Genomic DNA, 25,226 nt, shown 5'->3' on the forward strand with positions numbered 1-25,226 from the left:
TAAATCCGTCGCCACGCCGTGGTCGCCGTTTAGTACCGGCGGATTGGCGACGGAATATAGCGCTCGTTATTCCGTCGCAATTAGCGACGGACTTGGCGACGGAATTATTCCGTCGCCAGTTAGCGTCGAAATATTCGCGATGTAAGCATACTGTCGCCGCGTTGTCGCTAACATGGTTAGCGACGGATTAGCGACGGAATGTGGTCGTCGCTAATCTACTCCTTTGTTGTAGTGATACTCACTGCACATACACAAGCGTTTCCCATTTTACATGAATTAGAAAATCTCATTCCCCACTTTGGTTTTCCGATATGTTTCACATTTCTGTTTCCCTTCCTGGCAACCTTGGTCACATTGATTTAACCTTCTTTTAGCTGTATGAAGTTAGGGCCAGATCTGACCCATGGTAAACCGAGTCTGAATGATTGTATCCGGATAGACTGAACCGATCCATTAGAATTTGGATCTGGTGAAAAGGATAGAACTCTTATTAACTATTCAGGTGCAACCTTTAGGTGCGCAGCTACTCACAGTCGAAAAAATGTGAAAAAGGAGCAAATACGTGATTTTGCACATTTTGCCCCTTTAGTGGCTAAAATGCCATGTAAGGATGCGGGCGTATTACTAGAATTGTATTAAGCAGCGGTTGAAAACTGCTACCAAAAGGGCATAAATGCACAAATTTGTAATTTTGCCCCTTTTTCGCATTTTTTCGATTGTGGCATCCCACGCATCCTGTCGGTAGCTGCGCACTTAAGGGTTGTACAGTTACCTCTCTCTCTCTCTCTCTATATATATATATATATAGTGTCGTTGAAAATATGAGAACTAATGTGTGAACCAAGGTTTTCATGAATTATTTTTTGTTATTTTCTCTCGAATCTAAGTGCTCGGTTTTTATAAGAACCCGCTCTTGAATCATGGACTTTGATGCATAAAGGAGATTTTTTAAGACTTTAATATCAATGGTTCATATTCTTTATAAATATTCAAGCATTCAAAAATCATAGTTTTTCATGGAAAATACATGATCCAATGATTTATTCCTAGCAAATTCATCATGCCAAGCACATCCACATGATTGGATTTGCAAAAAGAGTGCTGAAAATACCCAATTTGTAGTTCTCATATTCTGAATATGAGAGCAGAAAATATTATAACTAATATGTGAACAGCAATTTTTATGATTTTTTTGTTCTTTTCTCTTATCTAACTGCACGGATGTGATATAAGTACCTATTCTTGAATAATCAGATTTTGATGTATAAACAAGATTTTTTTAAAGCTTTAAAACCAATGGTTCATAATCTTTATAAATATTCAAGCATTCAAAATTCACATTTTTCATCGAAAATACATGATCCAATGGTTGATTCCTAGCAAATTTGCCGTGCCAAGCACATCCACATGGTTGGATTTGCAAAAAAAGTGTTGAAAATGCCCATATTTATAGTTCTTATATTTCAGTGACTCTCTCTCTCTCTCTCTCTTTATATATATATATATATATATATATATATATATATATATATATATATATATATATATATATATATATATCCAATTAACATATGGAGCTCGGTATAGTTTACGGAATTTCAAATCAGATCCCGGACCAACCCAAGTTCTTATTAAGAGTATCAATTTTTTAACGTAAAAAATATTGTTTTAAGAGGTCTGCTTTATCTAATCCTTACGGGCCTTAGTATGATTTTGCCCATGGTGGATCCAATTGGACCTAGACCCTTACTCAGTACTAATACCTCAGAGCCGGACACGGGTCATGTTCCACCCAGGTCATGTGAAGGTCCAAACTGTTGGCACAGAGTAGTATCTCACATCATGACAGGACCCCCGAATCTCATGGTCCGAGAAGACCCGAACCAAAAGGACTGCTTGGTTACTGAAACATCAATGCATTTTCTCACTCATCAACAAAAAGATAAAATAAAATAAAAAAACATAAGAAAATCAAGGGAGAAAGAAAATGAGCGAAATTCTGTAGTCAGATAACGAGTTCAAAGCTCACCTTTCATTTCTCTCTCTAACGAATAACAGGAAAACGGGAAACCAATTTCTTCGGGCTCGGAGATTTCTTCACTAAGAAGCTCCGGTTCCTCCTCCTCCCCCTTCATGGAGAATCAATAGGTGGGTCTTCCATTTCATGGAAAATTTGTGATTTTTCTTCATCTCCTCTCTTGTTTCCTGCTCCCTTCGTCCTTAGAATTTGTTGGTACTAACATTTCGTTATTTTTCTTCGTGTTCTTCGATGTTCGTGTCGATTTCTCTTCTTTTGGTGTGTGTGTGTACGTGTGTGTTTTTTCTTTTTGCTTTTTTTGGTTGAACCCTGCGGTTGTTTCATACAATTTTGAAAAGAAAGAGTTAAAATATGAATTGGGTATTATTTTGTCCAGTTATCTTTTTTTTTTCCATAATTTATATGAAGCATAATTTATGGAAACAACCATCTGTACTGGATGACGTATTGAAGAAACTTTTGTGGAGCGTTTACTGTTATTTGTTTACTTTGTTGTCACCACCATCCATTCCAGTGCTCTAGTAGTGATTATTTTAGGTGTAGCTAAGTTCATTAGATGATTTTTTTTCTTTTTTGCTTGTGGTTTGTGTGTTTGTTAGAACAGAGGACTACCGGTGGGCTAAAATCTGTGCCTCACAGAGGAAGCAAGTGAATATTGGTAATGATTAATCATCTTGTCTGCTCTAATGGGTATAATTTGACCATATGTGTTGTTGATTTCTCTTTTTTGGTGATCGTATAAGGTTTATGCTGTCTAGGGGCCATTAGATAGCAGCTGTCTTTGTTGCTGGTAATCCAAAAGTCCTCTTTCGTATGTAGACCTGGAACGTAGTCCTATGTATTTCGTCCAAACTCTGTCCCTTGTTCTGATGGGGTGTTAGAAATGCAATTGTTGGGAATGCCACCTTCTTCTCTTTCTTTACATCTTCTTTTCGTTTTCAATTGCCATGATGTGGGCTAGACCCTGGTGGCATTCGAACCTAAGGCTCTGCTGAAAAAATGTCTGTATAACCTTACAGTACGGCAGCAAAGCTTGCCTCTGAGTTACCTGTAATGGAACTTAATGACTGTGAAATCCTTTGATTCAATTTCAGGTCAATCATTGAAGTTAATATTATGTACTGCTAAATGCGGGGTTCATATCCAAGCTTGATAATTCAGCATGGAGAGTTGGCTTGTGTGCATGCATCTTCATGCAATATAACCACCAAATACTACCTCCGTAACTAATCTAATACAGTGCTTCACATGGGACAGTTGTGTAATGAAATGAGCACAAGATAAACACGAGCCTACTAAGGGCCTACAAAATCACAAGTTTACTAGGGACAACACAAAGAGCCAACAATGGCTTACAACAAATATAAAAAATAGGATTTTATTGATAATATGCTTAGCAAAAAGCATTACATAAACGGGGACTGTTGAAGGATGGATGAGAAATACCGAGCCTTGGGTAGAGAAAGAGAAAGAGAAAGAGAGAGAGAGAGAGAAGAGAGAGAGAGAGAGAGAGAGAGAGAGATACGGCTGCACAAAAAAGTTTAACTTCATAACCATTAGGGCAGCTACTCTCTATGTTAAATAGAGAGAAGCCAAAAACACGAAATTACATCTAAGCCCTTAATTAAATAAAATTTCAAATACCCCCCTAATTTAATAAAGCTTAAACTTAAAACCACCTATTCTCAACACTCCCCCTCAAGCTGGAGCATAGATATCGATCATGCTCAGCTTGTCACAACAATGGAAGAAACTAGGCCTCACAAGGGCCTTGGTAAAGACATCAGCAACTTGATCTTCGGAAGATACATGATCTGTGCAAATATAACCAGCCTGAATCAAATCACGTACATAGTGACAGTCAACTTCAATATGTTTAGTCCTTTCATGAAACACTGGGTTGTTGGCAATATATGTAGCAGCCCTATTGTCACATATCATTAACATAGGTAGGGATACTTTTTCTTGAAGCTCGGTCAAGATTGATTTTACCCACATAATCTCAGCTGCAGTCTGGGCCATTGCTCGGTATTCAGATTCAGCACTAGATCTGGCTACAACGGTTTGTTTCTTACTCCTCCAGGTAACAAGATTTCCTCCCACAAACACACAGAATCCAGATGTCGACTTCCTATCTTCAACCGATCTTGCATAATCGGCGTCAGTGTAAGCAACAACGTCCAAAGATGGATTTCGTTTAAACAACAGACCTTTACCAGGAGATGCCTTTAAGTACCGAAGAACCATCATAGCTGCATCCCAGTGAACTTTTGTAGGTTTGTCCATGAACTGACTAATTTTACTCACAGCTAATGAAATGTCAGGTCTAGTAACAGTCACATATAGCAACTTACCCACCAAGGATCTAAAGCTGGCACTATCCACATACTCAGACTTCTCATCGAACATGTGAGTTTTGGGATCCATTGGAATATTAGCTGGCTTGGCTCCTAGCATTCCAGTATCTTTTAATAAGTCCAACACATACTTTCTTTGAGACAACACTAAGCCCTCTTTGTTTCTTGCAACTTCGATACCCAGAAAATATCGAAGGTGACCAAGATCTTTAGTAACAAAGTGTTTTTGAAGATGATCTTTTGTGGCAGAAATATCTTGGGCACTGCTCCCTGTTAATATGATGTCATCGACATATACCACCATAACAACAATTCCAGCACTGGTTTTCTTGATGAACAAGGAGTGATCTGAAGCTGACCTGACAAAGCCAAAACTCGACATTACCTCAAATAATTTGTGAAACCATGCCCTTGGACTCTGCTTCAGGCCATAAATAGCCTTCTTCAACTTGCACACCTTCTGACACTCTCCCTGAACCTCGAAGCCTGGGGGTTGTTGCATATAGACAGTTTCATGCAAATCCCCATACAAAAAGGCATTCTTGACATCCAACTGAAACAAGGGCCATCCATGGTGCACAACAACAGAAAGAACAAGACGAATAGTGCCAAGACGAGCAACTGGGGAGAAAGTTTCAAAAAAGTCAACACCATAAGTCTGAGTATACCCTTTTGCAACCAACCGGGCTTTGTACCGTTCAATTGACCCATCCGAGTTATATTTAATGGTATATACCCATTTGCAGCCAACAATATCTGCATCAGTTGGAGGATCAACCAAATCCCAAGTGCCTCTAGAACATAGGGCATCCATCTCATCCTGCATAGCCTGCATCCATTTGGGGTCGAATAGAGCCTGACTGTGATGAAGCGGAACAGAGGAGGCAGACAAAGCCGAGATAAAATTCTTCATAGAAGCCCCAAGATTAACTTCAGAAACAAACTGAGAAATGGGATGAAGAGTGCACTGTCGTTTCCCTTTTCGCAGAGCAATAGGAAGATCCTCATCAATAGCAGAAACTTCAGTATGCTCAGATATTTTTGCCTCAGGAGACGGAGATACTGGTGGCATGGAAGTAGGTGGTAACCTATGAGTATACACTATAGGAGGGTTTCTGTATCGAGACTCCCCAGAGGATGGAGCCACAGGCTTTGGAGTGAACGATTCTAAAGGAAACGGGGGAATTGGCAGAGGAAAAACATCACCCTGACTCTCTTGTAACCTTGGAGTAGTACTCGAAAAATAAGGAATAGACTCAAAGAAGGTAACATCCGCACTGACATACTCTTTATGGGATATAGGGTCATAGCAACGATATCCTTTTTGGTTTTTAGGATACCTAAGGAAAACACATTTAATAGACTGCGCAACAAGTTTATCTCGATCAGGACCCAGCTTATGCACAAAACACACACATCCAAAAACTTTAGGGGGGATAGGAAAGAGAGGAGCCTCTGGATGGAGAATTTGAATTGGGATCTGGTCTTCTACAGAACTTGACAGCATGCGATTTATAAGAAACCCGACTGTCAAAACCGCATCTCCCCAGTATGTAGCAGGCATATTGGATTGAATCATAAGGCACCGAGCAACATTAAGGATTTGTCTATGTTTCCTCTCAGCCACCCCATTTTGCTGGGAGGTATGGGGACATGAAAATTGAGGTTGAATCCCATTAACAGAGTAGAATTGAAGTAAGTCTTTGGATTTGAACTCAAGAGCATTATCAGTGCGAACAATTTTAACACATATGTCAAATTGAGTTTTGATCTCTGCAATTAAAGATTTAAGAATGACAGGACCTTGAGATCGATCTTTTAACAAGAACACCCACGATAGTCTCGAGAAGTCATCAACAATAACTAGATAATAGCGACACTGAGACCTATTTGGAATCCTACTCGGACCCCACACATCTACATGAAGAAGATCAAACAATCCTTGACTTGATGGACTCTTACTTGAGGGAAAAGAGCTTCGACAATGTTTTCCCAATTGACATGTTTCACACTGAAAAGAAACTGAGGAAGGTATATGAGGAATGACGCGACGAAGTTTTGTCATTGGAAGGTGACCCAAACGATGATGCCACAATAGAGGACTTGAGGATGATGTAACAGCAGAATGGGCCGAAACCTCTGGTTGATGTAGGTAATACAGACCACCTTCCTCATAGCCACCACCAATTCTTCTCCCCGTCAGCAAGTCCTGAAAGGTGCATCCCATAGGATCAAAAATCACTCTACAATTCAACTCTTTTGTCATACGACTGACGGATAATAAATTCTGTGAAAACGAAGGAGCATGAAGAACATGTGACAATTGAAGATTAGGGGTTATAGACATGTTTCCCTGCCCTACAATTGGGGAAGAGCTACCATCAGCAAGACGTACCCCTTTTTGACCTGTCACAGGTTTTAAACTCAAAAAATTGTTCGAGTTTCCGCACAAGTGACCAGAGGCTCCAGAATCAATGATCCACCTACCACCTTGAGCCGATAGGCCATTACCTGCCGAGCACACAACCTCCGCAACAGAAGACTTTGAATTGGATGATTGTAAAGCAAGGAGCTTGTCATATTCAGCCCTGCTAAGAGTTACACAACCATTGGAGGAATCCGCATCTGATTTAACCACTTGAGCCATAATATAAACTAATGGGCTTGATTCACAAAGGCAGAAGCAACCACACGCGCACACCCACAATCACCTACGAGCCCGACTATATCAAGTTTTGACCTCACCAATGAAATCTGAGAAACACACCCTTCGACTGTTCAGATCCAAACTCCAAATATAATTTTTTAAAAAAAACTTACCACCTCACCCAAAGATGGCTATAGGTTGCAAATCAAGATCACACTTCCACCACGACTTAGTGTGTGTAACCATCACACATCCGCCACTACGACAACCAGTAGCATTACTCAACTCAGAATCCCACGTCAAACGACAAGAATCCCACAAACTGAATATTTTTCAACACCACAGGGAATCATGCCTGCTGATTCCAAAAAAAAACAATTATATTAGCAAGCTACTTTCGTGGAGGATGTGAAATCAGTCAGATCTGATTCTTTCTCCCCACGCTTGCTGCTTCCACAACATGAGCACAACCGAAACTAACATGATTCCTTTTTTTTAAAAAAAAATTACGACAGCATGGTTGATAGGAGCTGTCAATGCAGTCTCCTTGTGGTGATACATAGCAGGATCAAAACTGACAACAGTAAATCATGAAAGTGGCTGCTGAAATCATATAGGTAGATGCTGTAACTCACGACAAAAAAAAATTATTTCACGACCCTGTCGAAACCACTGAAAATGCTGAAATCACGACAGAGGAAGAAGGAAAATCATTTCTTCCAGGGACACGATACAAAATCACGGCAGCAGCACATACTATCTGTTATAAGCTGCCAAACCCAAAAATCACGGCGAGGTTCAAAGGGTTACGGCTGCCAGATCTGAACAGCAAGCATCCACGACCAGCAGCATACCAAAAAAAAATTTTTAAAACGCTGACAGCGAAGAAGAAACTCAGCAACAAAGAACCACGGCAACAGGTAGTCAAAAAAAAATTTAGAAGAGGCTACCACACCCACAGCAAGCATCCACGACCAACAGCATATCCAGAATTTTTTTTTTTTAAAATCGCTGACCTGATTGGAGAAATATTTTCATTAGATAAAAGTTTGATCACGATTGAGACACCTTCCACGATCAACTGTGCTTTGATCAAACTCGATCATGCTCCCACGATCGGCTATCGATCACGCTCCCACGATTTGAATATAGAACAATCGTAGATTGTTCACGATTGATCACGATCCCACGATCGACTGCTTTGATACCATGTTGAAGGATGGATGAGAAATACCGAACCTTGGGTAGAGAAAGAGAGAGAGAGAGAGAGAGAGAGAGAGAGAGAGAGAGAGAGAGAGAGACGGCTGCACAGAAAAGTTTAACTTCATAACCATTAGGGCAGCTACTCTCTATGTTAAATAGAGAAAAGCCAAAAACACGAAATTACATCTAAGCCCTTAATTAAATAAAATTTCAAATACCCCCCTAATTTAATAAAGCTTAAACTTAAAACCACCTATTCTCAACAGGGACAATGTGTCCCTATCTATACATGACAACCCAAGAGGCAAGGGGCCTTGGGAGCTCCCATGGACTTGTTGGGAGCTATCCCAATGACTCTATGGCTGTTTCCCATAGAGCCTCTCAATGTTAAACCAATTACATTTTAAAGAAACTAAAAAAATAATTCTAACTAAACTGTCCCTATTGGACCGACCTAGTTTACATGAGGTGAAATGACCAAAATGCCCCTGTTGGGCATTAGTTATTACAACAAAGGAAAATATGTATATATATATACATACTTTAACACCCCTCCTCAAAATTACGGTGTAAACCAGAGTTACCGGAAGCTTCTTAGATAGGTGGGAAGCCCGCTTCCCGAAAACTCGCTTCGGAAGCACGATAGTCCTTGCTTCCGAAACTTGATGGAAATCTCGATTCTCCTACACTTCTCCTATGCTTTTCACACGCTTCATCTATTCTTCTTGTATGTTTTCTCACTCTACTTTTCATGTTTTTTATGTGTTTCCTCTCATGCTTCTCACTCACTTTCATGTGCTTTCTCTAAATTGGCAGTCATCAGTTTTAGATTTTGTTAAAAATTTAATTCTTACACTAAAAAATCGTGAAATTTAAGGATAGTCACTTTTATTTTAGTTTTTAGTTGCATTCCATTTATATTCCCATTCAATTCTTATATTGCTTTTTTTATTCCTCGCTTCCTGCTTCCTATACTTTTTAAAATGCATCACTTTTCGCTATTGCATCCCATATCGTTTCCCGCTTCCGCTTCCTAGTCTTGTAACCTTGGTATAAACATTGAAAGTTTGTTAAGAAAAAAGATGAAATGAGCTGCAAAAAGTGCTTTGGTGAAGAAGTCTGCAAGCTGGTACTCAGATGTAACATTTGGTATCTCGATAACTTCTTTCAGATATTCATCTCGTACATAATGGTAGTCCATCTCAATGTGTTTGGTACGCTCATGGAATGTGTGATTGCTAGCAATGTAAATAGCACTTTTGTTGTCGCAACACATCTTCAAAGGTAAAGTCTAGGTCGAATAAAGGGAACGTATTTAAAAGCCGTCGTACTCCACACAATAACAAAACTTTATTCCCTTAAAAACAAAGCGTTCTCCCCTATTACAAGAGTCCGAGCAAAAATTTAAAATTATTACAACCCAATTAAATGGCCACTGGTAAAAAAAAAATAAAAATCTGCAGGGCTCCTTCTTTCACAAACTAGCTCTTTTGCTTCGCACGGGCATGACCCTAGTGATAGCACTTTATTCGTACATGTGAACCCGCCTGCAAAGAACACTAAACACACAAAGCAACTATATTTCCAATACACTACTGTTAGTTTGCAAGAAGTGACAAAAATGCAAGAATCTAATTCTATTTATTTCCTAAAGAAATCAAATATTAAGCTAACAAGTAATAAAACAAGAAGGAAAGAAATCAACTAAAAAGAATTAGGTTGAATACATAAAATAAAAATCCATCCGACCCTTTATTTTAAATCCAAATGGCATCCCACTATATGCGCAACTAAAGATCAATCAAATTTGGCCTAGAATGATTGTTTCTTTAACACAGTTCAGCAGGTAAATAAATGGCCATACTGATTGCTGTCTAGTTTTACTTCTAGCCAGGTTTACCCAAATAAACTTTGTGCAACTAGCAGCGGATCAGGTTATGACACGACAATATGGGCTACAGGCCCAAAACACAGACAGATTGTGGTCTGATTTCCAATATTCAGATTGAATCTGCGTAATGAAATTGATCACAATAAACAAATCAATGATGGATCAGGTCTGCTCGGCTGCAGCTAGTTAGATCTGACGATGGATCTCAATCTGCAGCTGGTCAAATCTGAATCTGTTATCTGCAGTTCCGGTCTGGACTGATCAGACCAATAAAAATAAAATAAATCATCTACACTCGGCTGCTTATTTTGCTTTGACGAGATCCAGACTCGGCTTTTCAGCCTGGCCTGATCCGAGCTGCTGGTCGGATCTGCACTGGCAGATTGGATCTACAGCCTGGATCTGGGCAGACGTTGAACACAATGGGCTGATCAGATCGTTGGGAAGACAGAGATCAGATTTGATCAGAGGATCAAATCGACCGGACCGAATAAAAAACCCATGGTCTGATGTATTTATTTATTTATTTTGTTTTCTACTGAACCAAATAAACTACAACAACAACAACAACAACTATGCCTTCATCCCAAAACAATTGGGGTCAGCGATATGAACCAAAAAAGAAATTCATTTTGGGTCTTCCACATGAATCCTTTTCCTCCAATCATTTCTATCCAACGCCATGTCCTCGGTGAGGTTCAAAGCATTCATATCCTTTCCTATCATCTCCATCCAAGTCTTCCTAGGCCTACCCCGACCTCTTTTAACTAATATATTTTCCCATTTCTCCAACCTTCTAACTGGAGCATCATTAGGCCTTCGCCGAATATGTCCAAACCACCGTAAACGATTCTCTCGCATCTTATTTTCAATGGGTGCAACACCTACCTTCTTACGTATCTCTTCGTTCTGAATCTTATCTTTTATTGTATTTCCACACATCCATCTAAGCATCCGCATCTCAGCTACACTCATTTTTTGAATATGATGTCTCTTGGCAGCCCAACATTCCGTACCATATAGTAAAGCGGGTCTAATAGTCGTCCTATAAAACTTTTCCTTCAACCGCAATGGCATTCTACGATCGCACAGCACTCCAGTAGCACTTTTCCATTTCATCCACCCAACCTTTATCCTATGATTTACATCTCCATCAATTTCTCCATACTTTTGAATGATGGATCCCAAATATTTGAAATAATCATTCACCGGTATATCTTGCTCACCAAGCTTCACTACACTCCCATCACTACTTCGTTGCTTACTAAACCGACATTCCATATATTCAGTCTTACTCTTACTCAACTTAAAACCTCTAGCTTCCAATGTCTGTCTCCATAATTCTAACTTAGCATTAACCCCAGCTCTAGACTCATCAATCAAAACAATATCATCAGCAAACAACATACACCACGGTACATTTTCTTGAATTGATCTCGTAAGCTCATCCATCACTATCGCAAATAGGAAAGGGCTTAAAGCAGATCCTTGATGTAACCCAACCGTTATCGGGAAATTGGTTGTCACCCCTCCACAAGTGCGGACATTGGTTACTACTCCTTCATACATATCTTTAATTATACTAATGTACTTGAGAGAAACACCTTTCTTCATCATTGTCCACCAGAGAACGTCCCTAGGTACTCTATCGTATGCCTTCTCTAAATCAATAAAAACCATATGCAAATCTTTGTTCCTCTCTCTATATCTTTCAATAAGTTGTCTAAGAAGATGTATAGCTTCCATAGTTGATCTTCCAGGCATAAAACCAAATTGATTCTCCGATATCATGACAACCTTCCTCAACCTAGACTCAATCACCCTCTCCCAAAGTTTCATAGTATGACTCATGAGTTTTATACCACGATAGTTTGTGCAATCTTGTATATCACCCTTATTCTTATATAAAGGCACCAAAGTACTCTTCCTCCACTCATTAGGCATCTTATTTGTTCGCCAAATCAAGTTAAAAAGATTTGTCAACCATTCTAAACCTTTCTCTCCCAAGCATTTCCAAGCCTCGATAGGTATACCATCTGGGCCAACTACCCTTCTTGATTTCATTTTCTTCAAAGCCTCTGCAATTTCTTTCTTTTGAATCTTGCGCATGAAGTCACGATTTATCTCATGAAAAGGAATGGAGAAGTCTCCAAGATCTTGAGCATGACTATCATTAAATAGCTTATCAAAATAATCTTTTCATCTCTCCTTAATCTCCTCATCTTTGACTAAAACCCTTTGCGTTTCATCTTTGATACATCTAACCATACCCAAATCCTTCGATTTCCTATCTCTCATCTTTGCAAGCCTATAAATATCCTTCTCGCCTTCTTTGGTATCCAACTTGTCATAAACCTCCTTATATACCTTAGCCCTCGCGTTTCGAACAACTTTTTTAGCTTCCTTCTTTGCTATCATATACTTCTCCAAATTCTCATTATCACGACTCTTACTTAGATTTCTATAACACTCTCTTTTAACCTTAATAGCTAATTTGACATCCTCGTTCCACCATGATGTATCCTTACCTAGTGGTGCACCGCCTTTAGACTCACCCAATACCTCCTTAGCTACTTTTCTCATACCACCCGCTATCTTATTCCACATTGATTCTGAATCCTCCTCGAGACACCAATCAACTTCCTTAACTACCTGCTCTACAAACATTCCTTGTTTAGCTCCTTTCAGTGCCCACCACTTAATTCTAGGATCTATCCTATGTCTATCCCTTTTGCGGCATTGTCTAATTCTAAGATCTAAAATTAAGACTCTATGTTGTGTAGCTACACTTTCTCCTGGTATAACCTTACAATCGATGCAACAACCCCTATCTCTCTTTCTAAGTAGGAAAAAATCTATCTGACTCGTATTAACCCCACTTTTAAATGTTACTAGGTGAGACTCCCTCTTCCTAAACCAAGTGTTTGCTAAGATCATATCATAGGACAAACAAAAATCTAAAATCCTTTCTCTACTTTCATTTCTTTCTCCTATACCATAGCCTCCATGGATATTCTCAAATCCATCCCTACTAATGCCTACATGTCCATTAAGGTCACCGCCGATGAAAAGCTTTTCTCCATAAGATGTCTCTTGTACTACTCCATCTAAATCTTCCCAAAATTGATGCTTAATGGAATCATCTAAACCTACTTGAGGTGCATAAACACTAATAATATTAATAATATCCGTACCTAGTACTAATTTAATAAGTAAAATTCTATCACCCTTCCTACGGACCTCCACTACATTATCTATAAACTGACGACTCATAACAATCCCTACTCCATTCCTATTCCTATTTATTCCTGTATACCAAATCTTATATCCCCAAGGTTCTATCACTTTAGCTTTCTCACCTACCCATTTGGTCTCTTGAAGACATAAAATATCAATCTTTCTCCTACACATAACATCTACTAACTCTACCAACTTACCAGTTAAAGACCCTATGTTCCAAGTGGCTAACCTAATTTTATGGTCTTGGACTAACTTCTTTACCCCCACCCGTCCAACAAAGTGAGGGAACCCTTGCCTATTTGACACCACACCCGGGCGCCGGTGTGACGCGTCGCTTCTGGGCGACGACCTAGCAACCCTTGCACATTTATCACTGCCTCCGGGCCTAGAGAGTACAGCGCGTCGCTCAGTAGGGAACGCCCCAACGAAATTCTCATATTGGTTCATTTTCATAGGATATGACAAAGTTTTTATGCTGGCTGTCAATGGCCTACCGCAACCCTCCTCCTTTATCCGGGCTTGGGACCGGCAGTGTATAACTACACAGGCGGAGTTACTGAACCAAATAAACTAAAAAGAAAAAAAAATTAATCTATGCGTGAGCAAAACTTAAGCACAAATGTATATTTCAGCAAATTTAAAACTAAATGACAAAAGCAAATAGCCACTATATACAATAATTTAACGTGAAGTGGAGGAGAAGAAGCATACCTGGGCTGCTTCCGAAGGAGGGGTTAGAAAAGAGTGGTCGTCCTATGCGATCACATGCGCGCCATGTTGCCCTCCGACGAGTCGAGAAGAAGAAACCGACGGTGATCAGGGTAAAGAAGAGGAGAACAAGGGGGAGAAACAAGGGAGAAGAAAAGAGGGAGAACCGACTGGAAGAGAGAGAGAGAGAGAGAGAGAGAGAGAGAGAGAGAGAGAGAGAGAGAGAGAGAGAGAGAGAGAGAAGAAGTTGAGGGGCTGGCGTGAATCCCAAGAGGAGACGCCCCCTCTTCTAAATTTCTCTTATTGAAAGACAAAAACTAGGGTTAGTAGTGTTTTAAGAAATTTTTCTAAAAATCTCTACAAATTCTCCATAATTTTTAAAAGCCTACATTTTCAAAGTTATTTTCTAAAACACTGTTAGTAGAAATTTAAATTTTCAAAAACACTCACGTGGGTTAACTTTATTCATTTTTTTTCTCTATTTGAAAAATAAAAAGTGCCCTGCCAAAAATCGATTAGCAAGGGTTATTAATCTCTTTTCGCAAATAATCATGCACATAAAATATATATAATATACATGAAAATTATGCATAATCAGAGCATCTCCTTCTAGAGCTTTTTCTTGACCTCCTTCTAGTTTGGTGAATTTGAGTTGAAGCTTGGGAATAATGGCCATCACATATCCCCAAGGCTTGTTTCCTTTGAGGTTGTTCTTGATAGTGGAGACCAACATCATGTAATTGGTACCATTGAGTTTGAAGGAGAGATCAACTTTGTGGTCATGCTCCATTTTGAATGAGAGAGAGAGAGTGAAAAAAAAGTGTGGAAGAATATGTCCACTTGCAAGCACCACGAACACTTTTGGATGCTTCTTCATGAACGCAAACACTTTATAACCACCCTCCACAAGACCAAGAGCACTATGGTTCTGATACCATGTAATGAAATGAGTGGAAGATAAATATGAGCTTACTAAGGGCATACAAAGTCACAACTCAATATGCACAATCATAAGTCTACAATGGACAACACAAAGAGCCAACAAGGGCTTACAACAAATATAAAAGTATAGGATTTTATTGATAATATGCTTAACAAAAAGCATTACATAAATGGGGACAATGTGTCCCTATCCATACATGACAACCCAAGAGGCAAGGGGACTTGGGAGCTCCCATGGAGTCGTTGGGAGCTATCCCAACTACTCTATGGCTGTTTCCCATAGGGCCCCTCAATGTTAAACTAATTACATTTTAAAGAAACTAAAAAAATTATTCTAACTAAACTGTCCCTATTGGACCGACCTAGTTTACATGAGGTGAAATGATCAAAATGCCCCTGTTGGGCATTACTTATTACAACAGAGAAAAAATATATTTTATATCTATCTATATATATATATATATATATATATACTTTAACAAGTTGGACCAGCAAAGTAACACCATCTTTAACCAAACAGTTGTGGGTTTGAAGCCAGTGAGGATTTCCCCCTAGATTGGCCATCGAAAGTATTAACGTAACCGATAAAAAAGCCTACTGCAGTCATGCATGCATGTCAATATATATATATATATATATATATATATATATATATATATATATATATATATATATATATATATATATATGTGTGTGTGTGTGTGTTTGTGCACACCTGTGTGTGGCTTGACTATACTGGCAATAACTAGCTCATCCCTGTTTGTGGGTAATTTGTATTCTGTTTTTTAACTTCTTAATATATTCTCTGCAGAATGAGATTTTCTATATACAAAGTAAGGGCTCATTCTTTCACTTTAGATTTCAGCATACAGTTGTAGCAATGTATTTAACTCAATTCCATAAATGTACTTGACATTTTTTTTCATTTGTGTGTTCTGTGCCTGTATATTTCCGAGTCATGGTATGCTATATGTTTGCTTGACAGGCAAAGGGAAGAAATCAAGAAAGTGAAAATTTTCTAGAAGTCTATGCACTCTCAATTTTGAACACTGAGGTTTGCATGGCATCTGTATCTATTGGAAATGCCTTCCTGGTTCCTGGAACTTCTTTTACTTCAAGGAAAGATTGTCTCACGGCAAAGTATACTTCTCATGTATCATGCACTAGGCCAACACTGTTTTCACAGGCATTCCTATTTTCGCGACCATTCTCTCTAACGTTATTTGAAAAATGCGGAAGGGCTGCTATTTTGAAGCATAGATCAATGATCCCAACTTCAGTATCTGTAGGAAGTGATGTAGTTGTGGAAGATCCAAATTCTGTTGTTGTAGGTGATGAAGCAGCTGACAAAACAGCTGCTTCAGATGAGTCACCTGTTTCAGCTAAAGCAAGTGGAGTTTCCACCTCAAAAGAAGTTAGTGTAACCACGGGTTCGTCTAAACGCCCCAGAGCATTCAGAAAGAGTGAGATGCCTCCAGTAAAGAATGAGGAACTGATACCTGGAGCTACTTTTACTGGAAAAGTTAGATCAATTCAACCATTTGGTGCATTTGTTGATTTTGGAGCTTTCACTGACGGTTTAGTCCATGTTTCCAGATTGAGTGATAGCTTTGTCAAAGATATTAACAGTGTTGTTTCAATGGGTCAGGAGGTGAAGGTAAGAATCATTGAAGTAAATACTGAAACTGGTAGGATTTCATTAACAATGCGGGAAAGGGATGATGCTGGCAAGCCACGACAACAGAAAGATGGTAATGTTGGTAGTACTGCTGATGCCAAAAAGAGCAATGATAAGTCAAGACCAACCTGGAAGAGCTCTACAAAGCCCAATCAGAAGAGGGATGAGAAACAAAAGCCTTCTAAGTTCCAGAAAGGGCAGATTTTAGATGGCATTGTGAAGAACCTAACCAGAGCAGGAGCTTTCGTATCTCTTCCTGATGGAGAGGAAGGATTTCTCCCAGTAGCTGAGGAATCTGAAGGGTTTGCGAGTCTTTTGGGAGACTCACAGCTGCAGGTTGGTCAAGAAGTTAATGTTCGAGTTTTACGTGTTAACAGAGGACAGGTAACTTTGACAATGAAGAAAGAAGAGAATATTAAAGATATCAACCTGCCACTCGACCAAGGAGTTGTCTATGTTGCTACCAATCCTTTTGAGTTGGCATTTCGCAAAAACAAGGTTATTGCTGCATTTTTAGATGAGAGAATGCAGAAACTTGCTGAAACTATCACTGTTTCTGAAGTCTCACAAGAAGTTGCTGTTAATGTTGATCAGACAAAAGAATCTGAAAGTACATTGTCATCTGCTGATGGCAACAAAATCCAAGAATCACTTCAAAGTGAATCGGCAGATGTTGCTGCTACTAGTGTGAAAGGCTTATTAGAAAATAGTACTTCAGACCATGTTGATGTGTTCTCTGCATTGCATACCTTAGGTGAAGATGATACAACTACTTCAGCAGAGGTGGCTGCAGTTTCTGATTCTGCTTTGACTTCAGCAGGTTCCTCTGAGACAGACAATGAGAATGTGGAATCTGCCGTGGCAGAAGCAGCATTTGTGGAAGAAGTTATAGACAGCAATCCAAGCAAGGTGGAATCTCCAGACAATGGAGCCACCTCTAACCTTGGCCCAATTGACGAAAAACCAGAAAATGGCACTTCTGATTTATTGGATAATGTCATTAGCTCATCTGAATCTTTTCCCACCGCAGAAGAGGTCAGTGGAACCATGCATGACACTTTAGTTGGTTCTGGATCGGTTGTTTCCGACAAAGATGTGTCTGCTACTTCTGTTTATGAAGATATTCCTCCTGCACTAACTGAGGCACAAGATGAAGGAATAGAGACTGGATTGATTGTAGAAGCGGTTAACAAAGCATCTTCTGAACAGGCTCCTGTTGAAGTTAAGACAGAAGTTAAATCAAATGTCAATTTAGAAAACAACGTAGTAAGTGGTGAGTCACAAACAAGAGCCACTTCTGTTCCAGAAGATAATTTGTCTTTCACTGTGCTGTCAGAAGAAAAGGAGGTTCCGTCATTTGCTGTTACATCCAGTTCTGGAACCACCTCAAGTGGAAAAAATGGTGACCCATCTTCCCAAGAAAATGCAATTAAAGGTTCGTGATTTTACATTTCATTTTTCTGCTTTAATATGTTCTCGTTGGTCCTTTTATATCCTGCTATTCCCACTTCCATTGAGGGTTCTTCTGGGCGCGTGTGTGATCCCATTTTGCACTTAATTCATCATCATTATTGAACGTGGTCCTTCCTTGATGACAACATTTACTCTGCTGATTCTCCTGATTACACAACTATGCTACATTTTACAAAATCCTATGAGGATTATGGAGAAAGGCAATTACCAAATTTTTAAACCTCAAAAAGACATACTTTTTGCATCGAAAAACTATGATCCAAGGGTCAATTCCTACTATTTTGACCATGCTGAACACATCTATGAGGTCAGATTTGGTTAAAACAACCTTCCTCTATAAGTTCAAACTAAGGGGTTCCTTACCCACGAGCAAACATTCTCTCTCTCTCTCTCTCCATTATATATATATATATATATATATATATATATATGGCGACCTGACTGTCCGAATGAGCTGAAACTCATAGGCGTGGATCATGTTGACCCAATCGGACCTCATAGATGGATTCAGCATGGCCCAAATGCTGGAGATTGGCTGTTGGATCCTGTTTTTTTTTTAGGAAAAAACATGATTTTATGAGCCGAGAACATATCACAAATTGTAGGCCATTGATTTTTCAAGTCTAATAAAATCATGCCTACACGTCGTAAGCGGACAATCTAAGAGCTGATTCTCTCTACCCTAAACATGTAGATCACATCTATATGGTTAGTTTCATGAAAAATAACAAAAAAATAAAATAAATGAAAAAGAAAACTCATTTATTGATAATGGCGGCATGACCAAATGTTAACCATATATTTATATTTATATAGCATTTGCTACCCTCATGGGTAAGGAAACCCCTAGTTGGAGCTCATAGGGGGAGGTTGTTTTGACCAAATCTGACCTCATGGATGTGTTCAGACTTCAGCATGGTCAAAATAGTCGGAGTCAACCCTTGGATTATAGTTTTTCGACATAAAAATATGTTTTTTTAGCTTTGAAAATTTGGTACATTGTGCCATTGATTTTTCAACCCTCATAAAATCTAACATATACATTAAAAAAACATGATCCAAAGGTCAATTTATACTAAACTTAATATGTAAATCATGTTTGAAGGGTCAGATGTGCCAAAAAGCTAAAAAAAAACAAAATATTGCATATATATATATATATATATATATATATATATATATATATATATATATATATATATATATATATATAGGGAAAATATTGGCAACCCTCGAGTGTACTATACTCTCTACTAGAAGGCACTCATTCCATAAAAACTTTCTTGGTACAGATATGATCTATATGGTTTGCTTAGTCAAAACATGTTTTAGATCATCCAAGCATGTTCTATAAGCAGAATTTCTAAGGGATTCAAAATTTACTAGACTATAATGCATCAAATTTTCAATATTAAGAAAACCATATTTTTATGTTGAAACCACCCAGTCAAAAGTGCATTTTCTAGTAGATGAACCATGCTGAACACATTCTTAGGTCAAATTGCCCAAATAAAGATTGCACCTATGAGATTCAGCTAGAGAGCATTGTACTCTAGAGTGTAGCCATATATATATATATATATATATATATATATATATATATATATATATATATAGTGGGGTGTAGGAGCCTACTGCAAGTGAACTGGGATTTTTAGGGTGGTTTTGGCAAATCTGACCCCGAAGATGTGTTAGGTATGGTCAATTTCCTAGAAAAACAATACTTGGATCTTGTTTTTTTGATGAAAAAACATGAATTTTTCAGCTTGAATATTTATGAAAATTGTAGCCCATTGATTTTTGAACCTTATAGAAACCTACCTACATGACGGAATCAGATGATCTTAGAGTCCGTTCCTATAAAATCAGGCATATAGAATACATCTGTATGGTCAGATGTATATATAGTAAAGCAATAGCTGCCTGCTTCGATCCGTGCCTACCGCCAGCCTACCAGGCTTCAGAAGGTCTTTTTCATGTTTTTCTCCAAGCTACTCTTTGCTGTGTGTAAAATCTAGTTGAAAAAAACATAGATGCAAGTATCTACTCAATCTGACCTCATAGATGTCTTCAACATGGTTTGTTGCTAAGGATTGCACTTTAAATCATTTTTTTTCAATATCAAGTTAATATTAGCAATAAAAAAATCAGGATATAAACAACACTATTATCCTGAAATTCCATCTAAAATCTGAAATCGAAGGTATTCCACCATTTAATCTATGGGAAATACTGAATCTGAAAAATATATAAAGTTCAAAGAAGCAACCTGTTTTTTTCCACATGTGCCCTGTTTGCAAAGTCAATTGGCGTAAGACACCAGGTCCCTGGCACACACACTCCAGCTTTCAAGCTCGTGATGCCTGTTCAACTTGGGATGTCATAAGCCAACCCCCTAGCCAGATGAGTCGTGCACTTGTGGGCACGATGGTTATTCTTTGTGAATAACAGAACTTGGTGCATCAATGAAAATAAAAAACTTTTTAGGCTATGATGGATCTCTTTAAAAAATTCTTGTAACAAAAAAACAAACATGAGAACCTCGCTTTAGTTTTATTATTTAGTGGGAATTTTCAATAGCAATGGAGATGTTTTTGGTTATTAGCTTATAAATGTTTTTATTTGTGCCACTTGGATTGTCTGACTGTCCTGCTGCCTGTTCCATCATTTGCTGGTTGAACAAATCTATAACTGTGCCACTTGTAAATGTTTTTAGGCTATGATGGATCTCTTTAAAATTTCTTGTAACAAGAAAACAAACATGAGAACCTCGCTTTAGTTTTATTATTTAGTGGGAATTTTCGATAGCAATGGAGATGTTTTGGTTATTAGCTTGTAAATGTTCTTATTTGTGCCACTTGGATTGTCTGAATGCCCTGCTGCATGTTCCATCATTTGCTGTTTGAACAAATGGACAAATCTGTAACTTGATCTGTCTCTGTGGCCGGCTTACAGTACAAATGTCAGTTCCATTGACTATGAATCCTTTTATGTATTTAAGCACTGATTGGGCCTACATCATTGCACAAAATGCAGCTACTGTGACTGCAGCTCTTGTCAAGCAGCTACGTGAAGAAACTGGAGCAGGGATGATGGACTGTAAAAGGGCCCTTGCAGAGACAGGAGGTGACATTATTAAAGCTCAGGAATTTCTTAGGAAAAAGGGCCTAGCTAGTGCTGAAAAGAAATCAGGCAGAGCTACAGCTGAAGGAAGAGTTGGCTCATACATTCATGATAATCGAATTGGAGTTATGATTGAAGTTAACTGTGAGACAGATTTTGTATCTCGTGGTGATATTTTCAAGCAATTGGTTGAAGACCTGGCGATGCAAGTTGCAGCATGTCCACAGGTGCAGTATTTGGTTACTGATGATGTTCGTGAAGATATTGTCAACAAGGAAAGGGAAATTGAGATGCAGAAAGAAGATATTCTGCAAAAACCAGAACAGATCAGATCAAAAATTGTTGATGGCCGAATCAAGAAGAGGCTTGAGGAATTGGCACTTCTTGAGCAGGCGTACATAAAAAATGATAAGGTGTCAGTGAAAGATTTGATTAAGCAAACAATTTCAGCAATTGGAGAAAATATTAAGGTAAAAAGGTTTGTTAGGTACAATCTCGGTGAAGGTTTGGAGAAGAAAAATCAAGATTTTGCTGCAGAGGTTGCTGCTCAAACCGCAGCAAAAGCACCACCTACATCACCAGCTACCCAGCCTGATCCAGATACCAAGGAAACAGCTGAAAGGTAAGTGATTCATATGAATAGAGTTCTGATTTTTCATTTCCAGATTATGTTTTATTGTGCGAGTGCCAGTCTATCTCAAAATCAAGCCACTAATGAAGTGCCACCACATGTATGAAGTCAAGTGTTAATATATATGTTTGAAAATGGTTTGGTTCAACTTTATATGCGGCTGTACACAATTGGAGAATTGATTTTAAAATGTGATAAAGGCAGTCAAGTGATCATTTTCCTATTTGTTATCACTTATCACCTAATTTCCTTAAAAGACAGCCAACTTAGCAGACAAGTTTACAACCAACCATTCATTCTTAAGAATAATTGGAACACCTGGTTATGCTTGAAATTGCATTAAAAAGATAACACGGATTTATCTTCATTTATTGTTATTCGTTGCAAGAGGAAAGTCAAAATTTTAAATGGATTACTTTAAGCAGAGTTGTAACAGAAGGGGCAGATCACCGAAAAAAATAGGGACATTCAAAGATATTATAGTCTTTAAGATACAACTAGAAATATGAAAAATGCAGGCAGGGTATGATACCAGACCTCTTTTTTAAGATTTTTGAATTAGGGAAATGGGAAAAAAGACAGGAAGCTAGAGAAAGATGGGTTGGAGAAGATGTAGCGGTCGGCTAGGAAGAAAATGGGTCTAGATTGGAGAGATAGGAGGGAGAATGAGTATGGAGATCTCCAATACTTAGGTGAACCAAGTATTAGGGCCAATCCTCCTCTAACTTGAGTTGGGGAAGGACAATTCCTACTCGAGTCCTAGAGAGGCCAAGGGTCTCAAAAGATAGCTCAATTGATTAAAGTTCCAAAAGACACAAAATGAGCTTGTGAGCCCTTATATAGGCATCATAGGCTTGGCTTTCAAAGGAAGCTAGTAACCCCAGACCATAACTTCCATGAGAAGCTTTGCAAGTGACATTTTGCCCATGAATACCCCAGTTAGGCCTAATTAGTCCCCAATGAGAGAGTGGAACCCCCTTTTACATGTATCCAACCCAAACATGAAAACCAAACCCAAAAGTAGCATGGCCAACCCAGTAGTCCAATCGTGTGGGCTTGTAACAGGGTAAAATAAAAAACAAATTCTAGATGAAAGCTTAATATGGAAATGGGCATGCAAATATCAATTTTTTTTTCCAAATAATTGGTATTCTGAAGCAACAGGAAGAAAATATTTCAATGATAAATTGACAACCTCGCGGTAGATAGAAGTTTCATTTTTAAAGGTTATGCTCCTTTCCTTCTCTACTTTTTTGCTCTTTTGGTTCTTAGCAAGTGTGTTTTCATCTTTGTAGTTCCCATAATCAACCATCCTTATTTTTTGTTGATAAAGCACTTCTACACTTTCAAGATTCCGAGATTGAAGTCTCATCTACTGGGCTTTGCTCTTTTTAGCTTTCATTAGTGTTAGACTGAATTAACTTTAACTGAAGTCTGCCTTTTTCTTTTTTTATAGTTATCAGGATCAATTAATTATTTTCTACTGGAAAAGAAGGAAGATAATTTCCATGAAAATAGTAGCAGATATATGTGTTCTTTTGGAAATTTATCTTTGATTGTTTTAAATCTTTCTTTGATTTTCTCTCAGAAGCTATGTTTTAGAATCTAGTCCTAATATTGTTAGTTCTCTATGACAGCCCTCCAAAAGTTGTAATATCAGCTGCGCTGGTTAAGCAACTGAGGGATGAAACAGGAGCAGGCATGATGGACTGCAAGAAAGCTCTGGCAGAAACAGGTGGCAATCTAGAGAAGGCACAAGAGTACCTAAGAAAGAAGGGTTTATCAAGTGCAGAAAAGAAATCTGGACGGCTAGCCGCAGAGGGTAGAATTGCTTCATACATTCATGATTCCCGCATCGGAGTACTTATCGAAGTGAACTGTGAGACCGACTTTGTTGCTCGAGGTGAAATTTTCAAACATCTGGTTGATGATCTCGCAATGCAAGTTGCAGCTGGCCCGCAAGTTGAGTTTGTCTCCGTTGAAGACATCCCAGAGAACATAACCAGAAAAGAAAGAGAACTCGAGTTACAGAGGGAAGACTTGCAGTCGAAGCCAGATCACATAAGAGAGAGGATTGTTGATGGGCGGATCTCAAAGAGGCTTGGCGAGTTAGCTTTGCTTGATCAGCCCTTCATTAAAGATGACACTTTGCTGGTCAAAGACTTGGTGAAGCAGATGGTGGCCACTTTGGGCGAGAACATACAGGTGCGTAGGTTTGTACGCTACACTCTTGGAGAGAAAGTGAAGCCAGACAATGAGTCCTCGTAAGAGTTTAAAATTTGGAAGTTATTTTAACTGTTAATGGGTTGCAGCTATTTTGGGGTCACTGGACTTGGCATCAAAAAGGATCTTCTAAGGAAGATACATGTGGAGTAAAGTGGGTCGTGTTTTTACGATTTATAAAGCAGCTCTCTGCTGTTTTTTTCCTGTGGTCTTTTTCTCCAATTAAGGATCATTGCCACTCTGGCCTGCTATTTCTGTTATTTAAAATTTAAATAAATTAGAAGTGTAGAAGAACCTCCATTTTTTTCTAAATGGATAATAAATAAAGCTAGTGTTTTATGCCCAAATATAACATGGTTTGAAGGTAATGTTTTGGCTTGGTTCATCTTTTATGTTCTTGAAGATAATAAGATTGCTTTTATTCATCTTTAGTTTTCGGGATGAGAAGGAATTCAATTACTTGTTGCCGTCAACGGTTTGAGCACTTCATATAGGTACATCTGGATAGAGGGATGGAAATAGTTTTCCTTTGAGAAAGAGAGCTGATGCCCCATTCTCATGACACTACCCATCTGCAGAATTGCTTGACTTTTTTTTTCTCTTTTGACAGGCAACTTGGAGGATAGGCCCATGAGATTCGGACCCATCGGTTGTGATAGTGCGACCTTACCATCCAGCTATCTCATCAGATCCCTCAGAACTGTTTTGGACTTGGGAACAAAAAGAGTCCATAAATGTTCCCTTTCCAGAGTTGGAGAAAATGAATTGTTGAGAGGTTCTGTTACAACAAAAACATAAGAATCTTCACATATACACAAGCACACCCATAAGGATCCGAACAATTTCGAATTGGCTCATTTTGAAAAGAAAAAAGAAAAAAAGAAATTGTTTTTTTTAAAGCTGGAGTGATAGGATTGGAACTCTAGAACTGTTTTGAGTCCAGCTCAAGTTCACTCATTTATAGAAAAAATACATTGTCCCACCCAAAGTTGAAAGCAATGATATTTGAACTCTATATTTATTGCCTTCAAGCCAAATAATTTGATAATTTATTTTAAACTATTTTATGTGA

The 25,226-nt window shown here is 38.5% G+C and overlaps 1 protein-coding gene across 1 annotated transcript; it reads left to right on the forward strand.

Moving 5' to 3' along the window:
- Window positions 1–1,973: 1,973 nt before the first annotated feature.
- Window positions 1,974–24,501, forward strand: LOC149828779 (polyprotein of EF-Ts, chloroplastic-like). Its single transcript, XM_090017720.1, has 4 exons — window positions 1,974–2,148; window positions 16,012–18,139; window positions 21,214–21,922; window positions 23,569–24,501. The coding sequence occupies exons 2-4, from the start codon at window positions 16,087–16,089 to the stop codon at window positions 24,197–24,199; spliced, it is 3,393 nt and encodes a 1,130-aa protein (XP_089873846.1). The 5' UTR covers window positions 1,974–2,148; window positions 16,012–16,086; the 3' UTR covers window positions 24,200–24,501.
- The last annotated feature ends 725 nt before the right edge of the window (window positions 24,502–25,226 follow it).

This window comes from Nuphar pumila, chromosome 9 (genome assembly GCF_984573655.1).
Source record: "Nuphar pumila chromosome 9, dmNupPumi1.hap1.1, whole genome shotgun sequence".
NCBI lineage: Eukaryota > Viridiplantae > Streptophyta > Magnoliopsida > Nymphaeales > Nymphaeaceae > Nuphar > Nuphar pumila.